Genomic DNA, 17,852 nt, shown 5'->3' on the forward strand with positions numbered 1-17,852 from the left:
TTTTTCCCAATCACTTGTTTCTCCACTATTTTTGGCCACTCTGTACGCAGCTGTTTTTATTTTAATACTCTCCTTTATTTCCTTCGTTATCCACGGCTGGTTCTCCCTTTTCTTACAATCCTTGTTTTTTGCTGGAATATACTTTTGCTGAGAACTGAAAAGGATCTCCTTAAAAATCCTCCACTGTTCCTCAGCTATCCTACCTGCCAGCCTGCTCTCCCAGTCTACCTTAAGTGTATTTAAATGATGCAGCTTAATCCGGGATAGTCAACACGGATTCGTGAAGGGGAAGTCTTGCCTCACAAATTTGATTGAATTCTTTGAGGAGGTAACGAAGTGTGTAGATGAAGGTAGAGCAGTTGATGTCGTATACATGGATTTTAGTAAGGCGTTTGATAAGGTTCCCCATGGTCGGCTCATGAAGAAAGTAAGGAGTTGTGGGATAGAGAGAAATTTGGCCGATTGGATAAGTAACTGGCTATCTCATAGAACACAGTAAGAAGTTTAACAACACCAGGTTAAAGTCCAACAGGTTTATTTGGTAGCAAAAGCCACAATGTTTATTTGGTAGCAAAAGTTGTGGCTTTTGCTACCAAATAAACCTGTTGGACTTTAACCTGGTGTTGTTAAACTTCTTACTGTGTTTACCCCAGTCCAACGCCGGCATCTCCACATCATATCTCATAGAAGACAGAGAGTGGTGGTGGATGGAAAATTTTCAGACTGGAGACCAGTTACCAGCGGTGTACCACAAGGATCAGTGCTAGGTCCTCTGCTACTTGTGATTTGTGATTTTTATCAATGACTTGGGCTGAAGGGTGGGTCAGTAAATTTGCTGATGACACAAAGATTGGTGGAGTAGTGGATGAGGTGGAGGGCTGTTGTAGGCTGCAAAGAGACATTGATAGGATGCAGAGCTGGGTCGAAAAATAGCAGATGGAGTTTAACCCTGATAAGTGCAAGGTGATTAATTTTGGGAGGACAAATTTAAATGCGGATTACAGGGTCAACGGCAAGGTTCTGAGGAATGTGGAGGAACAGAGAGATCTTGGGGTTCATATCCACAGACCTCTGAAGGTTGCCACTCAAGTGGATAGAGCTGTGAAGAAGGCCTATAGTGTGTTAGCGTTTATTAACAGTGGGCTGGAGTTTCAGAGCCGTGGGGTTATGCTGCAACTGTACAGGACCTTGGTGAGACCACATTTGGAATATTGTGTGCAGTTCTGGTCACCTCACTACAAGAAGGATGTGGAAGCATTGGAAAGAGTGCAGAGGAGATTTACCAGGATGCTGCCTGGTTTGGAGGGTAGGTCTTATGAGGAAAGGTTGAGGGAGCTGGGGCTTTTCTCTTTGGAGCGGAGGAGGATGAGAGGCGACTTAATAGAGGTTTATAAAATGATGAGGGGGATAGATAGAGTGGACGTTCAGAGACTATTTCCTCGGGTGGATGTAGCTGTTACTAGGAGGTATAATTATAAGGTTCATGGTGGGAGATATAGGAGGGATGTCCGAGGTAGGTTCTTTACTCAGAGAGTGGTTGGGATGTGGAATGGACTGCCTGCTGTGATAGTGGAGTTGGATACTTTAGGAACTTTCAAGTGGTTATTGGATAGGCACATGGAGCACACCAGAATGATAGGAAGTGGGATAGCTTGATCTTGGTTTCGGACAAAGCTCGGCACAACATCGAGGGCTGAAGGGCCTGTACTGTGCTGTACTGTTCTATGTTCTAAATGTAGTTAAAGGTCTTCCTCACCATATGCTCCACCCCGCCCTCCCCGGATAAGGAATTCCCCCCTCGTTGACATGACATCACGTCAGCGAGATTTACAACAGGTATTGAAAAATGGGAAGCAGTCAAGGGAAACCCGCCAGGGGTGCAAAGGTAAGTATAGCCCCCCAGGGGGAGAGGGACATGCCTTGGCAGTGCCTTGTCAGTGGGCAGCGCTGAGGCAGACCCTCTGGGGAGCCCCTTTGGGGGGTATGGGGTTCCCCTTGTGTGTGTGGTGGCGGGGGGGGGGGGGGGGGGGGGGTGTGCTTTGCCCCGGTGCTTGTGGTGGAGGGGCATGTCTGTAGTGGGGGGAAGAGTTTTGTTTTAATGCAGATCGGGGGGCCCTTTTAAAAGGGCACCCTGATCTCTGTGCAAAACTCTGCCCGAGGTTTCACCACAGTCCTGCAGCTGCATAAAACGTCTCTCCTTTATTCCAGCTCTGAGGATTTAACTTTGTCCCAATGACCTGATTCAATACATCCTTCGATATGTGCAGCATAATGCAGTGCCTTTTTGATCATGACTGACAATATACTTCCACCAATGAAAAATGATTTAGGAACATTGCTATGCAGTTGTAAATGCTTGCAGATTGAACCCTCTTCAGTTCCCCAGTGACCCACTTCACAAATAACTAAATTGTAATCTACCTTTACTACAGCTTTCAATTGTTTCATAAAAGGTTCAGTTACTGATTTAACATCTGCCTTTTTTGCACAGTTATCTTAACAGGATTCTACCTGAAGGGCAGGTAGCAAGCAGCCTTCAGCTTTCTTTTGTTTATGACTTCAGCTGAAGAGGTAAGGAAATCTTTCAGGATGGTTGTGTTGTGTTTTTGCCCCAGTATTAGGCAGGGTGGAAATCCACTTGTTTATATTTAGCACCTTTTCTCTTTCCTTTTTGCTCTTGTCAATTACTTTATGTGGTTTCTCTGTCCCTATTTTAGTGATTTTATTTTAGCTCATATCCTTGCTTCTCATCTCTTTGATACTCACCCTGTATAGTTACTGTGGATTATACTTACGTCATTGTGTAAATAGAAAAATGGTAAGCTAATTACAACAAATCAAAACATTAAAATAACTCAGTTTTTTCATACTGTTTGTATGCGTTTCTTATTAAGGATTCATCTCTAAGGCACATTAGGTACAAACACTTGAGGGTAATGTTGCAAGAAGTCAGTTACTGAAATGTGAATCTAAATCTATGGCAAGAAAGAATGTTAATTGAGAAATGTATTACTACCATCTTCAACAGTGTAAATGTGGATATCATACTTACTGGTGCCAAGCAGGAGAAGAGCTTTCATGCACAGGAACTCCTCATAGGTCAGCTGGAGGCGTACTAATTCTATGCTGATGCTTTGCATCCCTTGACATAGTTCATACATTGCTGATTGCTGCATCCGCTGTCTGTTTCAAAGCAAAGTTAAATATTATACTTCTGTTATCTGACAGGATTTCATCACACATGCTGGTAAAATATATTATATCCACTCAAACCTGCTTTACCCAAATTGACCAGGTGGACAGAGTAATATTGAGAACTAAAACAAAATGCCATGAATGCTGGTAATCTAAAATGTAAACAGAAGATTGCGAAAATTGGTTAACCTTGAATTGAGATAAATTTGAACATGCTTTGCATTTTATGGTGCACACCTAGGGACCGACCTTGAGCCCACACTCACTATCCGTGGGAATGGTGGCAGGGGCTGAAGATCCGGCGAAACCTGGAAGTCACGAACCATACCGGTGAGATCGCAACTTCTGATTTTCTGTAAATTTTAATACATTTAAATATATTTACATACAATTAAAGACCCCCTCGCATATTTTCAAACTGCACACAACAGGTTCACCCAGATGTGAACCTGTTGTGGGGATTCCCCCGGGGGTGTAACGGTAAGTGTAGCCCTTGGAGGAGAGGGACATGGCCAGGAAGTAGCCAGGGTGATGAATGATGGCTCCGATGGAAGGGGAGGAGGTGGTGGGGTGGAGGTGAAATCATTTTCCTGCTTTGATTGGGCACCCTTTAAACATGGCACCCGATGTCAGTGCAGCCGGGCTTTGCCGGCAGGTTGAGGCTCTGCCCTCCTACATGACAGCGTGAAACATTTACACCCTCAAAACTTTAATAAAAAAAGAATTTAGATTTAAATTATGAAAGTTGTCTTTTGGCTAATGAATCTAAGAACAGAGTTCAATTTAGCATAGCCATTTGTAGCATGTGGATGTCTCCGATGAGATGAGAAGGCTATGGCAGGATTGGTAAAGTGGAATAATCAGATGGCTGGCCTGAAACATTGGGCAGGATGTTCCTGCAGGTTTTGGGACACCAATGCTGGGACCAAATAGGAGACTCGAACCTGCATTTGCCAAGAGCCTGACTTGGGGTCCCATTTTCCCAGAAGCAGTCTTATAATTTTCTGCCTCCGGGCACTCCATCAGCAGACTCCCAAAACTGCTGGCCCATCACAGGCCAGGCAGATCCAGACCCTGGCAGCCCTAGCCAGCAAGGTATGCACTGCTGAGGCAGGTGAGAGACTTCAAGGGTACCTCAACATAGAAACACCTGGATAAACATAGTACATCTTGATAAACAAGTACCTTTGGAGGTGTAAAAAAATCATTATTTTGGTGGGGGCAGGCATTGGCCCCTCAGATGAAGAGAGAAATCTCTCCATGGCTGGTTGAGGCCATGGGGGTGACCTTTGATGCATGTAGGTCCCTCTCTGGGAGGGGAAATTTCCACTTCTGATGGCAGCCTGGTCTGCTGCAGGGAGGCTGTCTCCATTAGACTGGCAGCCTCTGCATAAGACGGGGGTGGGGTGTGGGGGTGCTGCTCCACCATAGGTAAAAAGGCAACGAGGATGGAAAATCTTTCTGAATTTGGACCTTTATTCACCCTCTTGCAGGCAGCCGAAACGCATTCTGACCTGCTCCAGGAAACTTCCTCAGTGATGGAAATAGTGCCGGGAGCCAATACCGCTCCTTCTATTTTCTCAGTTGCCACATCCCAACCCCACCATCATTAACTCTGTTTACTTCTCTCCATGAATGTTGCCTGACCTGTGAACTATTTGCAGCATTTTCTTTGCAAGGTCAAATGTTGTTTTGAATGATTTTTTTGCCCAGTTTACTTGTTTTGTAGTTCCAGAGAGCAACTAAGCTGAGTTACACCTAATCACAGGGCGCTAAGTATATTTTTATTACTTTTCATTCATTAATTTTTTTATCTGGATAAACAAGTACCTCATCACTCAAACTTATACCCTAACTCTTAACAAAGGAAAAAGAAAATGATTGATTGTCCTAGCCTGTACTACGTACCGTGAGAAATCAGAAACACTGTATAAATACAGATAAACTCAGAATCATTACGTAAATATCCAAGTTTTGGAACTCTGCCAAAATGAAATAAAACCGAACAAATTTTTCATCCAGCAACATACATAGTTGCCTAACAATACCAGAAGGTTCTATATTATGAGAAATCTCGTGGTTAAGATCAGAGTTCTAAGGATGAATTGTATGTTGTTGATAATTTCAGGTCTGAACATTACAGCTTTTTCACAGAACAGGGATACATTTTCCCTCACACAATTAATTGTGTGTGACCAAATGTCTTTTTTAAATTGATCACATACGTTTGGCCAGTAATTAGGACTGAAATATAGGGTGGATTTTCCGATATTTTTTCAAATTGTCGGTCTTGGTGAGAAAACCGAGAGAATCCTACCGGCACCACTGATGTGAAAAGTCACCGTACAGTCAGCCTCTTTAGCAAAAATCTTTTTACAAGTTTCACACTGGATCTGTGGCAACCTGGCTCTAATTCGCTCCCTCTGCCATGACTTAATGGCTGCAATCAGTGGGGCTCAGCATTTAAACGTCTCCCCAGCACTGCCCAGCACTTGTTCAAAGTCCAGGTTTGGAGATGGCTGCCAGAAAGACTGCACCACACTTTACCAAGGGAATCATTGGTAAGTTTCTGAATGGGGTCGAGCAGAGCCCTTGAACCCTCTCCCTTCGAGTGAGCAGATATCTAGCTAGCAAAGTCACCACCCCTGCCCGGGAGGCTGTGGCTGCGATTGTGAGCACCAGCTCAGAGGACAGGGCTGCAGTGTCATAAGAAGATAAATGATCTTCTTTGTGAAGCCAAGGTAAGTCTACCTTCTTTTGTGTCCCACAGCACCCAGCAACTCACCCCTCACACCTCTACAGAGATTTCACTCCCACCCACCTCGTGGGGGCCCAACCCTTGCCATGCCAATCGCTGACCACTCCCCAGTTATACCCCCAGTATCTCCTCTGCTCCTCACATTCCCGCTGCCACTCACCCCCCATGCATGCCACACAACAGTACCATCTGACCTGGCTTGACTCCTGCCCATCTGTCTCATTGCAGGCAAAGTCAAGTACAACCACCGTGAGGAGGCACATCCTGCCGAGTGATATGGAGCTAAGACCCATTCAAGTAATGAGCCCTTGAGCTTGCCGGACAGGAGCAGGACCACACCTTTGCAGAGGGCAAGATAGGAGCCAAAGACACAAGTGAGAATCCTCAACACATTCAGCCACGGTGCAAGCCTCAGGCGAATGACCTTTCTCCTATTAGCGTTCCCCTGTTCCACACTAATGCTACCTTGCTTCTCTTGCAGGTTAATCAGAAGACCAGCTTGGACTATCTTCATGGCCCCTGGTCACCACAGACCAGAACAGCTCTAAGGGAGACATCTTGGAGATCAGCAATGAAGAGGTGTCACAGCTGTCACCCACACCTTCCACCAGTGCAGATACTCGCACCTTGGTTGGAATAATGAGTAGGCAGACTTCTGGGTCATTCACTGGAGAGCACCTCATACCTAGTGATCCACAGCAGGCAGAACCATAGAATCCTACAGTGCAGAAGGAGGCCATTTGGCCCATCGAGTCTGCACCAATCATAATCCCACCCAGGCCAATCCCCATTTACCCTAGCTCGTCCCCCTGAGACTAAGGGACAATTTAGCATGACCAATCAACCTAACCCGCAGATCTTTGGACTGTGGGAGGAAACTGGAGCACCCGGAGGAAACCCATGCAGACACGGGGAGAATGTGCAAACTCCACACAGACAGTGATCCAAGCTGGGAATCGAATCCGGGTTCCTGGTGCTGTGAGGCAGCAGTGCTAACCACTGTGTCACTGTGCTGTCCCGAGCGGAGGCAAGAACGACCTAGATATCTGGCACTCAGAGGGATGCCGGAGCCCAGGACTTTGCTGAGTCCCAGGATGATGATATGCCCCTGGGTACAGTCATCCCAGAGCTGATGGAGCTACATAGGCAGAGGTGCTATCATCAGGAAGAAATGACAGCATCCCTCCTCGGACTGCAAGGCTGACTGGAGGAGTCCCATCGCCTTCTGTCTAAGGAGATGGTGCCGTCACTTCAGCGCAATGAAGCCAACACTGTTGAGGGTGGTCTCTGCAGTGCAAGAGGGCAACTCTATGATGAGGGATTGCCCACGCCACAGTTCAGGGCATGACCTCCATGATGAGGGCATGAGCTCCATGGTGCAGAGCTTCAACTGCATGGTGCAGTTACTGGAGGTAATCCATGAGTGTCAGCACCAGAGGACAGTGGGGCTTCTGGATCTCACTCCAGCTGCCCCTCTATCCCATGTAGGAGCACAGGAGCCCCTGAGAACCTGAAGGGAAGAGAATCATTAGGCGTACAGCCCGGGGTCCTCCAGCCAAGGGACCCTGGGCATCTCCAGCCCATCTGACAGCTCCCTCGCTGTGAGTGACACACCTCCACCCTGATACTTGAGGAGGATAACACCCAGCCTGAAAGCATGCCTGGACCCTCCAGGGGATGCCATCCAAGATAATCTCAGACAACATTGAATGGAAGTCAGCAGGCCATCTCAACCTCCACTGTAAATCTTGGAGATACACCTAGACATAGCAGGATGGTGAGGAAGAGTAATAAATGTTAGGCATCTAATGGCCACAGGTGAAGCTTGGCACTCGTAGAAATAAATCGCCATTGTAGTAACTAACTTGTGCTAAAATTCACTTTGCTTACCCAAAAAGAATCTCCACGCTGTCATGTCATCATGCTCTGCAAATCCCTGAGACAACTCGGCACTTCCTCCTTGTACAGCATGAGAATGACAGCGCTATGTCTCTTCCACCTGCCACACTGACGACGCAGGAATGCCGTGTCGTTCCTGGAGCAGGTTCCCCCAGCCCCACCTCCTCCTCAAAACCCCCTGTCCAGGTTGGCTCCCCCCCACTACACAAAGCAACGCTCAGGCCTCTCATGTCTATCAGCATTCTCTAGTTATGAGATGCTATCTGTTATTAAGATGCATCGTCATGTTTGCCTTTGCCTACTGGTCAAGTACCACCCAGTAGTGTTTCCAATATCTTCTATTTTTCACAGATAGAATACATCCCAGTGATTGCAGCTCAGGTCCAATGACAGATCAGAAATGATCCCGGGATGTGGAAGATCCTCGAATTGGTATTTAAAGGAGGATAACAGGAACGCTTCTTAAATTAAAGCACATGTTTCCAGAGAACTTCCGTTGACAGTACAGAGTGGATGCCTATTGTGGGGATGAGGGTAATATATCCTCCAAACTTGTGACAAAGAGTATTGGAACAATTAGAAGAAGGACACCCAGGTATAGTTTGAATGATAGAACTTGCGAGGAGCAATATCTGGGGGCCATTGTTCCCATTTCATAATGGAGTTCCCTAAGATGCCTTGGCAACGTCTATACATTGACTTTGCAGGTCCATACGAGGGACAAATGTTCATGGTTGTCATAGATGCACAATCCAAATGGCCTGAAGTCAACAGCTGCAGAACAAATCATTGAAAAGCTCAATGAGATTTTTGCCAGATTTGGGAAACCAGAACAAATCATGACAGATAATGGATCACAATTCATGGCTCAGGAGTTTGAAAACTATCAAATAATGAGTGGTATCCAACACATAAAATAAGCATCCTGCCACCATCTACAAATGGATTAGCTGAAAGGTTTGTCCAATCCTTGAAGCATTCACTGAAAACCTCCAAGGACCAAGGTTTGTTAAATCACTGTCTAAACAGTTTCTTGGTAACGTATCACAACACCACACACGTGACTACTCAGAGTTCCCCAGCTTTACTGTTACTGAGGAGAAAGCTGAGAATTACCTTTGTTCTACTTTTACTACAGGAGATGTTTGAAATAGTAGAACAGCAACAGCAGGAGCAAATCTTAAGAAAAGAGGGTAATTCCAAAAGACGCTTGTTTCGACGAGAGAACAAATTTTGGCGTGCAGCTACCCCACTGGTGAGAAGTGGGTTCCTGCAAATGTATTGGCTCAAACTGGCCCGATCTCCTATACAATGCAAAGTGAAGATGATCTGGTGTAGAGACAACACATGGATCAGTTGTTAGCTACATGGATCAATGTGCCAATACCATGTATGCCAGAACTACCTCAGGATGAACCGCCATGCATACCATCAGATATTGTGACTGCGACTTTGGATCAATCAGCAGAAACTGAGATTGCTGAAGAATCCCTTGCTGTAACTAGTCTTTCTTCTTCAAAAGAGACAGTTATGCATTTCAGGGTAGAGACATCCTCTGAAGACCTTGAGAATACCTCTAAGGTCAAGAACAATCAAATCCTGAAGTGTGCAGGCAACCAGTGAGGAAAAGATGCCCACAAGATCGTCTTTCCTATTAACTCTATTATTACTGTGTAATAGTTTATTGTCTGCCCTTATATATATGTTTTGATGATTGTGTAAAAGTGCTGTGGTTATTTGTTGTTATGGGATCTTGGAAGTAAAGGGGAGGGATGTTATAAATTTGGGGTTGTTGTTGTGTTGTTGCGCAGTCACATTAAGAGTCTAGTCACGTGTATAGTTCATGATGTTACTGGCTGTTTTGCGGGCTTTGCCTCAGCCTAGATCAAGCCTCTGTAGAGTCATAGAATCCTTACAATGCAGAAGGAGGTCATTCAGCCCATTGAATCTGCACCAACTCTCTGACAGAGTATCTTACCCAGGCCCTACTCCCATCCTATCCCTGTAACCCCATACATTTACCATGGCTAATCCACCTAACCTACACATTTTGGATCACTAAGGGGAAACTTAGCATGGCCAATGTACTTAACATGCACATCTTTAGACTGTGAGAGGAAACCAGAGCATCCGGAGGAAACCCACGCAGAAACAGGGAGAACGTGCAAACTCCACACAGTCATCCAAGGCCAGAATTGAGCACGGTTTCTTGGCGCTGTGAGGCAGCAATGCAAACCACTGTGTTGCCTGAGTCAACAGCTATTCAATAAACCTGTGCTGTTGTTTGCATCCATTCCTAAGTGCTACAACTCCACGTTCTTTTGTCCTGGGAGTGCAGTACATTACACCATTGACTGAAAACATGCGAGTCTGTCCACCTTGTCAGTGGATGGAGAACTCAATGCCCCCAGATTACTCTGTTCAGTGACAGGTCACACTCAGCTCTCTGTCAGACATTTTGTGGAGGATAAGGGGAGCATCACTCTGCCTCACTGCAAGTCATCATCATTCTCCTGCAGCATCCGGCCAATCGCTTTAGTGCCATGCCCATGAACGTAGCCCCCATCACAATGATCTCCCACAGGCACCCCAGTAATGAGAAAATGCAAGACCCCATGATGGGAGAAGTCTTCATACCCTAGTCCTGGTCTTCCCCAAACAGAGAGACTAAGAGGGACTCCTTAGCCCTGCACCCCATACGGAACTTGGCCTTTGTCTGAGGTCCTTCCTCTGCCTCCTCTGCGGTTGCCCCTTGCCGTCCTCCTCAACCGCCTCCTCATCTGAGGAGATGTGGTGCTCCTGCATCTCCTTGTCCAGTTGCTCAGAGTGCAGCACTGGAAACCGCATCTTGAGCAGGCCAATTACCTGCTCGACCAGTGCAAACACTGACGCATGAGCCTCATTACAGCGAATCTCATCAGGTGTTTGTGGCCTCCACCCTGGTGTCATCAGCCACCTCCTGAGTAGGTACCCCTTGTCCCTGAGGAGCTATCTCGCCAGCACTGGTCTCCCAAAAAAAGCAGCCAGATTTGCAAGCGTCCTGGAATATAGTTGTCATGGTGGCTACTGGGAAACAGGCACACACCTGCATGATGCACATGGTGTGGTAACACACAATCTTAACACTGAGGCAGTGCAATCCCTTGTGGTTGATAAGCAGCGCCTCAGGCCACCATGGGCAATGCAGAGACATGTAATTGCAGTTGAAGGCACCCTATGCATGGGGCAGCTGTGCGGACAAATCCCGTGGCCCTGGTGTTCAGGCTAGCCTGGTCCCAGTCAAAGTTGATGTACAGATGGGTCCTCACAAATAGTGCATGTCACCTCTGTTATGCACGTGTTTGCGACAGACTGGGAGATGCCGCATTGGTCACTCGTGCAACTGGGAAACAAACTCCGCTGGCTGTCTCTTCGCTCCGCCAGCTGGCTGTTTGCTCCACCGGCTGGCTCTTTGCTCTCCTGGTTACTATTGCACTTTGCAGACTACCTCTTCAACAGCTGGCTGCCTTTTCGTGCTGCTGGCAGTTGCTTCAGGCTGTTGGCTATGTTTTCAGCTTGCTGGCTGACTCTACACTCAGCAGGAGGCCAAATAATATTGTGCAGAGAACATCAAGTGCAGCCAGAACACTGTTCTTAAAGGCAGGCTGTCCTCTTAAAGAAAAGTTGACTTACTAATATTGCTGCAATTCAAAAAATGAAAAACAAACACCTGCGTAGAGTACAGGTTTCAGGGTAATGGTGCATTTTTTTGGCATTACTGATCACAGTGTGTTGAAGAAACACAATGCTTCTGTGTGGGGGCCAGAGAATACTCAAGGATCACACTCGGATGGGTTGGGACCAGGTGGCCTGGATACTCAACTTCCAGTGATTGCACTCCAAGAATTTGGCATCAGTGTCACAAGAAGGCAGCCGAGGTCAGTGAGTGCATCCATACATCCCCATTACAACACCAAAATCTGATGATGTTTAATGCACCACACTTCCATCACTCATCCAGCAGCACTCCCTGGCACTCAGCACTCAAACCTAACATCCAAGTTCTCCATCTCACCCGGCACACCCACAAATACCTCAATCCTGCTTCTTTCTTCCTCTGCATTCCTCCAGCTATTCAGCTATGTTGCCACATCTACCAATTACAGCACCACGTTCTGCTTTCTATGGTGCAGGATACATGGCACAAAATAGGAGAGAACAGAGCAGAACGGGCTGGGACTCCTCTGGTTTTCACTTGTAAAGTGTTGCTGCAGGTCACTAGAATCAGCTGCCCCACTGGATTTTCTGCCCACTCAATTGGCAAGGTGCCCATAAGGATCGCGATTACGGCTTAAAAAATATGACACTTCGCAAATATCAACAGGATTAGACAATGTCAACATGGATTTGGGAAAGGGAAATTATGTTTGACAAACTGACAGGAGTTTTTTGAAGTTTTTTGTTTTATAAAAAGAGGCTGGATAGGCTGGGACTTTCTTCCCTGGAGCATAGGAGGATGATAAAACCATGATAAGATGAACAGCAAAGGTCTTTTCCCCAGGTTAGCGGAGTCCAAAACTAGAGGGCATAGATTTAAGGTGAGAGAGGCAAGATTTAGAAGGGACCCAAGGGGCAACCTTTTCACCCAGAGTGTGGTACATATATGGAATGAGTTACCAAAGGAGGTGGTAGAAGTGGGTACAATTACAACATTTAAAAGACATTTGAACAGGTACATGGATAGGAAATGTTTAGTGGAATATGGGACAAATGCAGGCACATGGGACTAGTTCATTTTAGGAAACCTGGTCAGTATGGACGAGTTGGGCCGAATGGCCTGTTTCCATGCTGTATATTTCTATGACGCTATGACATAAGTGGCAGAATAGATAAGGAAGAACCAGTAGATGTGGTGTATTTGAATTTTCAGAAGGCTTTTGATAAAATCTTACATAAGAAATTAAATGTTCAAAATTAAAGCACATAGGTTTGGAGATAGTATATTGGCATGAATTGAGAATTGGTTAGCAAACAGGAAACAGAGAGTAGGAATAAATGATTCTTTTTTGGAGTGGCAGGCGTTGACTAGTGGGGTACCGCAGTGATCAGTGCTTGGGCCCCAGCTATTCATAACATATATCAGTGATTTGGATGAGAGAACAAACATAATATTTCCAAGTTGTCAATTAAGTGAAACTTGGTGGGAACGTGAGTGATGAGGAGAACATTAAGAGGCTCCAAGACGATTTAAACATATTGAGCAAGTGGACAAATACATGGTAGATGCAGTATAATGTGGATAAGAATGAAATTATCTACTTTAGTCGAAGAGCAGAGTATTATTTAAATGGTGATAGATTGGGAAATGTTCATGTGCAGAGGGACCTGGGTGTCCTTTCAAAATAATCACTGTAAGCAAGCATGCAAGTGCAGCAGGGCAAATGGTATTTTGGCCTTCATTGCACAAGGACTTGAGTACAGGAGCAAGGGTGTCTTACTGCAGCTGTACAGTGCTTTGAAACCACACCTGATGCCGTGTGTGCAGTTTTGGTCTCCTTATCTAAAAATGGATACACTTGTCATAGAAAGAGTGTAGCAAAGGTTAAGCAGATAGATTCCTGGGATGGCAGGTTAGACGTATGAGGAGAGATTGGGTTGAGTAGGGTTGTTTCACTAGAATTTAAAACAATGAGGGCTGGACAGACTGGATGTAGGGATGATACTTCCTCTGGCTGGGGGTGTAGAACAATGTGTGTCTGTTTCAAGAGAAGGGATAGGCCATTTAGGACTGTGATGAGAAGAAACTTCTTCACTCAGAGGCTGGTGAACCTGTGGAATTCTCTATCACCGAACGCAATGGAAACCAAGTCACTAAAAATATTTAAGAAGGAAATAGAGAGATTTCTAGAGGTGTCAAGGGGCAGGGGGGAGTGCGGGAATACGGTGTTGAGTTGGAGGATGAGCCATGACCATACTGAATGGTGGAGCAGGCTTATAGGGCCAAATGACCTGCTCCTATTTTCTGTGTCTATGCTGGCAGCTTGATGGTAAATAAGACAAACTTTAAAAAATCATTAGATTTCTCACCGAAGCGGAAACCTTATCCCCAAATTGAAAATTGTCTCCATAATGTCATAGCAGAGAAACCGAACTCCGAACTCCAAACTCCGTGGCCTGGGACTCGGCTCCTCCCTCTGCGACTGGATCCTGAACTTCCTAACCCACAGATCACAATCAGTAAGGATAGGCAACAAGACCTCCTCCACGATCATCCTCAACACCGGTGCCCCACAAGGCTGTGTTCTCAGCCCCCCACTATACTCCTTATACACCTATGACTGTGTGACCAAATTCCCCTCCAATTCGATTTACAAGTTTGCTGCTGACACCACTGTGGTGGATCGGATTTCAAACAATGACGAAACAGAGTACAGGAATGAGATAGAGAATCTGGTGAACTGGTGCAACAACAATAATTTCTCCCTCAATGTCAACAAAACAAAGGAATTTGTCATCGACTTCAGGAAGCGTAGAGGAGAACATGCCCCTGTCTACATCAATGGGGATGAAGTAGAAATGGTTGAGAGCTTCAAGTTTTTAGGTGTCCAGATCACCAACAACCTGTACTGGTCCCTCCATGCCTACACTATCGTTAAGAAAGCCCACCAACGCCTCTACTTTCTCAGAAGACTAAGGAATTTGACATGTCAGCTACGGCTCTCATCAACTTTTACAGATGCACCATAGAAAGCATTCTTTCTGGTTGTATAACAGCTTGGTATAGCTCCTGCTCTGCCCAAGACCGCAAGAAACTACAAAAAGTCGTGACTGTAGCCCAATCCATCACACAAACCTGCCTCCTATCCATTGACTCTGTTTACACTTCCCGCTGTCTCGGAAAAGCAGCTAGCATAATTAAGGACCCCACGCACCTCAGGCATTCTCTCTTCCACTTTCTTCCGTCGGGAAAAAGATACAAAAGTCTGAGGTCACGTACCAACCGACTCAAGAACAGCTTCTTCCCTGCTGCTACCAAACTTTTGAATGGACCTACCTTGCATGGACGAAAAGAAATTGGTTTAGGTTGGAGGGTCACAGTTTTTTTTTTTTTTTTTAACTGGTCGGTGCAACATCGTGGGCCGAAGGGCCTGTTCTGCGCTGTAATGTTCTATGTTCTATGCATTAAGTTGATCTTCCTCTGCACCCTAGCTATAACTGTAACGCTACGTTCTGCATTCTCTTGTTTCCTTCTCTATGAACGGTATGCTTTGTCTGTATAGTGCGCTAGAAACAATACTTTTCACTGTATGCTAATACATGTGACAATAATAAATCAAATCAAATCAAAAACCGACCATCTGGTCATTTTTAAAATTCATTCGTGGGACATGGGTGTCGCTGGCTGGCCAGCATTTATTACCAATCCTTAGTTGCCCTTGAGAAGATGGTGGTGAGCTGACTTCTTGAATCACGGCAATCATGTTCTGTGGGTTGACCCACAATGCCGTTAGGGAGGGAATTCCAGGATTTTGACCCAACGACTGTGAAGGAAGGATGGTCAGTGGTTTGGAGGAGAACTTGCAGATGGTGGTCTTCCCATTTATCTGCTGCCCTTGTCCTTCTAGATGAAAGTGATCGTGGGTTTGGAAGGTGCTGTCTAAGGATCTTTGGTGAATTGGTGCAGTGCATCTTGTAGATAGTACAGACTGCTGCTAACGAGTGTCGATGGTGGAGGGATTGAATGTTTGTAGATGTGGTGCCAATCAAGTGGGCTGCTTTGTCCTGGATGGTGCCAAGCTTCTTGAGTGTTGTTGGAGCTGCACCCATCCAGGCAAGTGGGGAGTATTCCATCACACTCCTGACTTGTGCCTTGTAGATGGTGGATAGGCTCTGGGGAGTCAGGAGGTGAGTTACACGTGGCAGTATTCCTAGTCTTTGGCCTGCTCTTGTAGCCACTGTGTTTATGTGATGAGTCCAGTTGAGTTTCTGGTCAATGGTAACCCCAAGGATGTTGACAGTGGGGGATTCAGTGATGGTTACACCATTGCCTGGCATTTGTGTGGCACGAATGTTACTTGCCACTTGTCAGCCCAAGCCTGGATATTGTCCAGATCTTGTTGCATTTGAACATGGACTGCTTCAAATGCAACAAGTCTAAATCTGTCATTGTTTTCCTTCTTAAGCTAATTAATATATTCCCATTTTTGCTTGTTTCTCGTTCCTTTTAATATTGCTCTTATTCAAGCAACTATCTAACTCTTTAAAAAATCTATACTTCAACAGCCATTGCTACCTTTTATTTAAAGGTATTTGTTAGTAATTTCTGCAGGGGTTCTCATGATCTCTCACATAACTTCAGAGAAAGCCATGAAAAAGCAATGGTGGAGAACTGAGAAAGCCCTACAGAAATTATACACTTGTTTTACTAACTACCCATTAATTAACACATTTTGTCATCACTTTTTGCCTTCATATAATTGTCTTGCTGATTAGTTCAAACAAGCTGCCGTAAATTATTACAACCCTTCTTAAACTTGAACATTTCCATCAGAAACAGACCTAGAATCTCTTGTGAATAATTGTTTACCTTTATTGCCTAAAACATACCCAATTATGTGACAGCTGAATCCAAGCCCAGAATAATAAAACCTCTTTGCCATGTGAGCTGGACACCACGGGGAAGATTTTAAATTTTAATACTGAGCAAAAAACAGGCCATGTGTGAATGGTGAATTTGTCCAATTTTTTTTTCTGTTGACTTCAGTACCTCTACTCACTGAGACTGTCTGAAGTGGAACACAAACCTCTGGATTGGATTTTTCTGGATTTGGGAAACTCCATGGAGTTTAAAAATTGTGCACGGTACCCAATTCCAGGAGTTATGCCCCCATTCCTGGCACCCCCAATTTTTGCAGTTACAGGAGAAGGGTGCGGGCAGCAAGCCTCATTATACATGCTTGGCTGAGACTGAGATTTCCATCAGTTTGATGAAATAAGTGCATTCAAGGGAAAGCATTAATTGATTGGCAGCTGCTTTTCTTAGATGTATTTTATTAATGGATCAATGTTTATTTACACAACATGAAGAGATGTCAAGCGTTTATAGTTTCTGCTATTGAGACTTTAAAAGCCTGGTTGATTGGTACTTTTATAGGGTTGAAGTAACAGTATTTTTTAAAAAGAAAGAAATAAAAGGCTGATTCTTAAGCCGTTCCACAAATGCCATTGTTACTGTAGGATTTGTTGGATCTGAGCAGCATGTATAGTGGATGAATGGGCATGGAAATGGTATGAGTCGGAATGGATGGGATAAAGGGGATGGGTGAGGGCATTGGTTGGCATGGGGTGTGGGGGTGAGGAAGGTGTGAGGGGTGAGGTCTATGGGACCTAATGCTGAACAAAACAAGTCCCAGAGAAGTAAGCCGGACTACTTTAAGCAACCCGCCTCGATACTTGGCAGCCCCTGTGGCCATCTCCAATTTTTGTCTGGGGACCTGACTCCAGAACAAACGTTGTGCCTCTCGACGCACTTTTCCTGAGGAGGGTCCGTCAAGCCTGAAAATTTCCCAACTTCCATGACCTGCCTTCAACATGAAAATCCAGCCCTTTAACTTTTCAGAGGTAGAAATGCTCCCACTGAGTCAAGGCTCATTCCACTACCTGCATTGATTTTAAAAAACACAAATGCTACAAATTTAAGTTGATAAAAATTGAGTTCAAGAAGTTTATCCTGGAATTACAAACATTCATTTCTCAGTCTTTCGCTTGTGTATCCTGGTCTAAGTTACTTGCAATAGAATCCATAAATTACCAGTGCATTGGGAGATATTATAGCTCACTCCAAGAAGCACATTCACATGCTGTTGGTTTCTTCTCCCTACTTCCTGTCCACTCTGGGATTCTCATTGCTTATCACCTCTCAGTCGTGCACTCTGCTCACTTCCCTCCTGTGCACAGTGGGGGCAATATGTGAACATTAAAACCGAAGAGGTGGCAATGGTACCACAGTGGTTAGCAGTGC

General features: G+C 45.3%; 1 protein-coding gene across 4 annotated transcripts in view; it reads right to left on the reverse strand.

Annotated features, from left to right (window-relative positions):
- Positions 1-17,852, reverse strand: part of nr3c2 (nuclear receptor subfamily 3, group C, member 2) — a 348,506-nt gene that overhangs the window by 22,457 nt on the left and 308,197 nt on the right. For all 4 annotated transcript variants that reach the window (XM_078212425.1, XM_078212406.1, XM_078212434.1 and 1 more), the window contains one exon: positions 3,053-3,183. In XM_078212425.1, the coding sequence (XP_078068551.1) occupies positions 3,053-3,183 (131 nt within the window). The remainder of the gene's footprint in view (positions 1-3,052; positions 3,184-17,852) is intronic.

This window comes from Mustelus asterias, chromosome 1, assembly GCF_964213995.1.
Source record: "Mustelus asterias chromosome 1, sMusAst1.hap1.1, whole genome shotgun sequence".
In the NCBI taxonomy this organism is placed as follows: domain Eukaryota; kingdom Metazoa; phylum Chordata; class Chondrichthyes; order Carcharhiniformes; family Triakidae; genus Mustelus; species Mustelus asterias.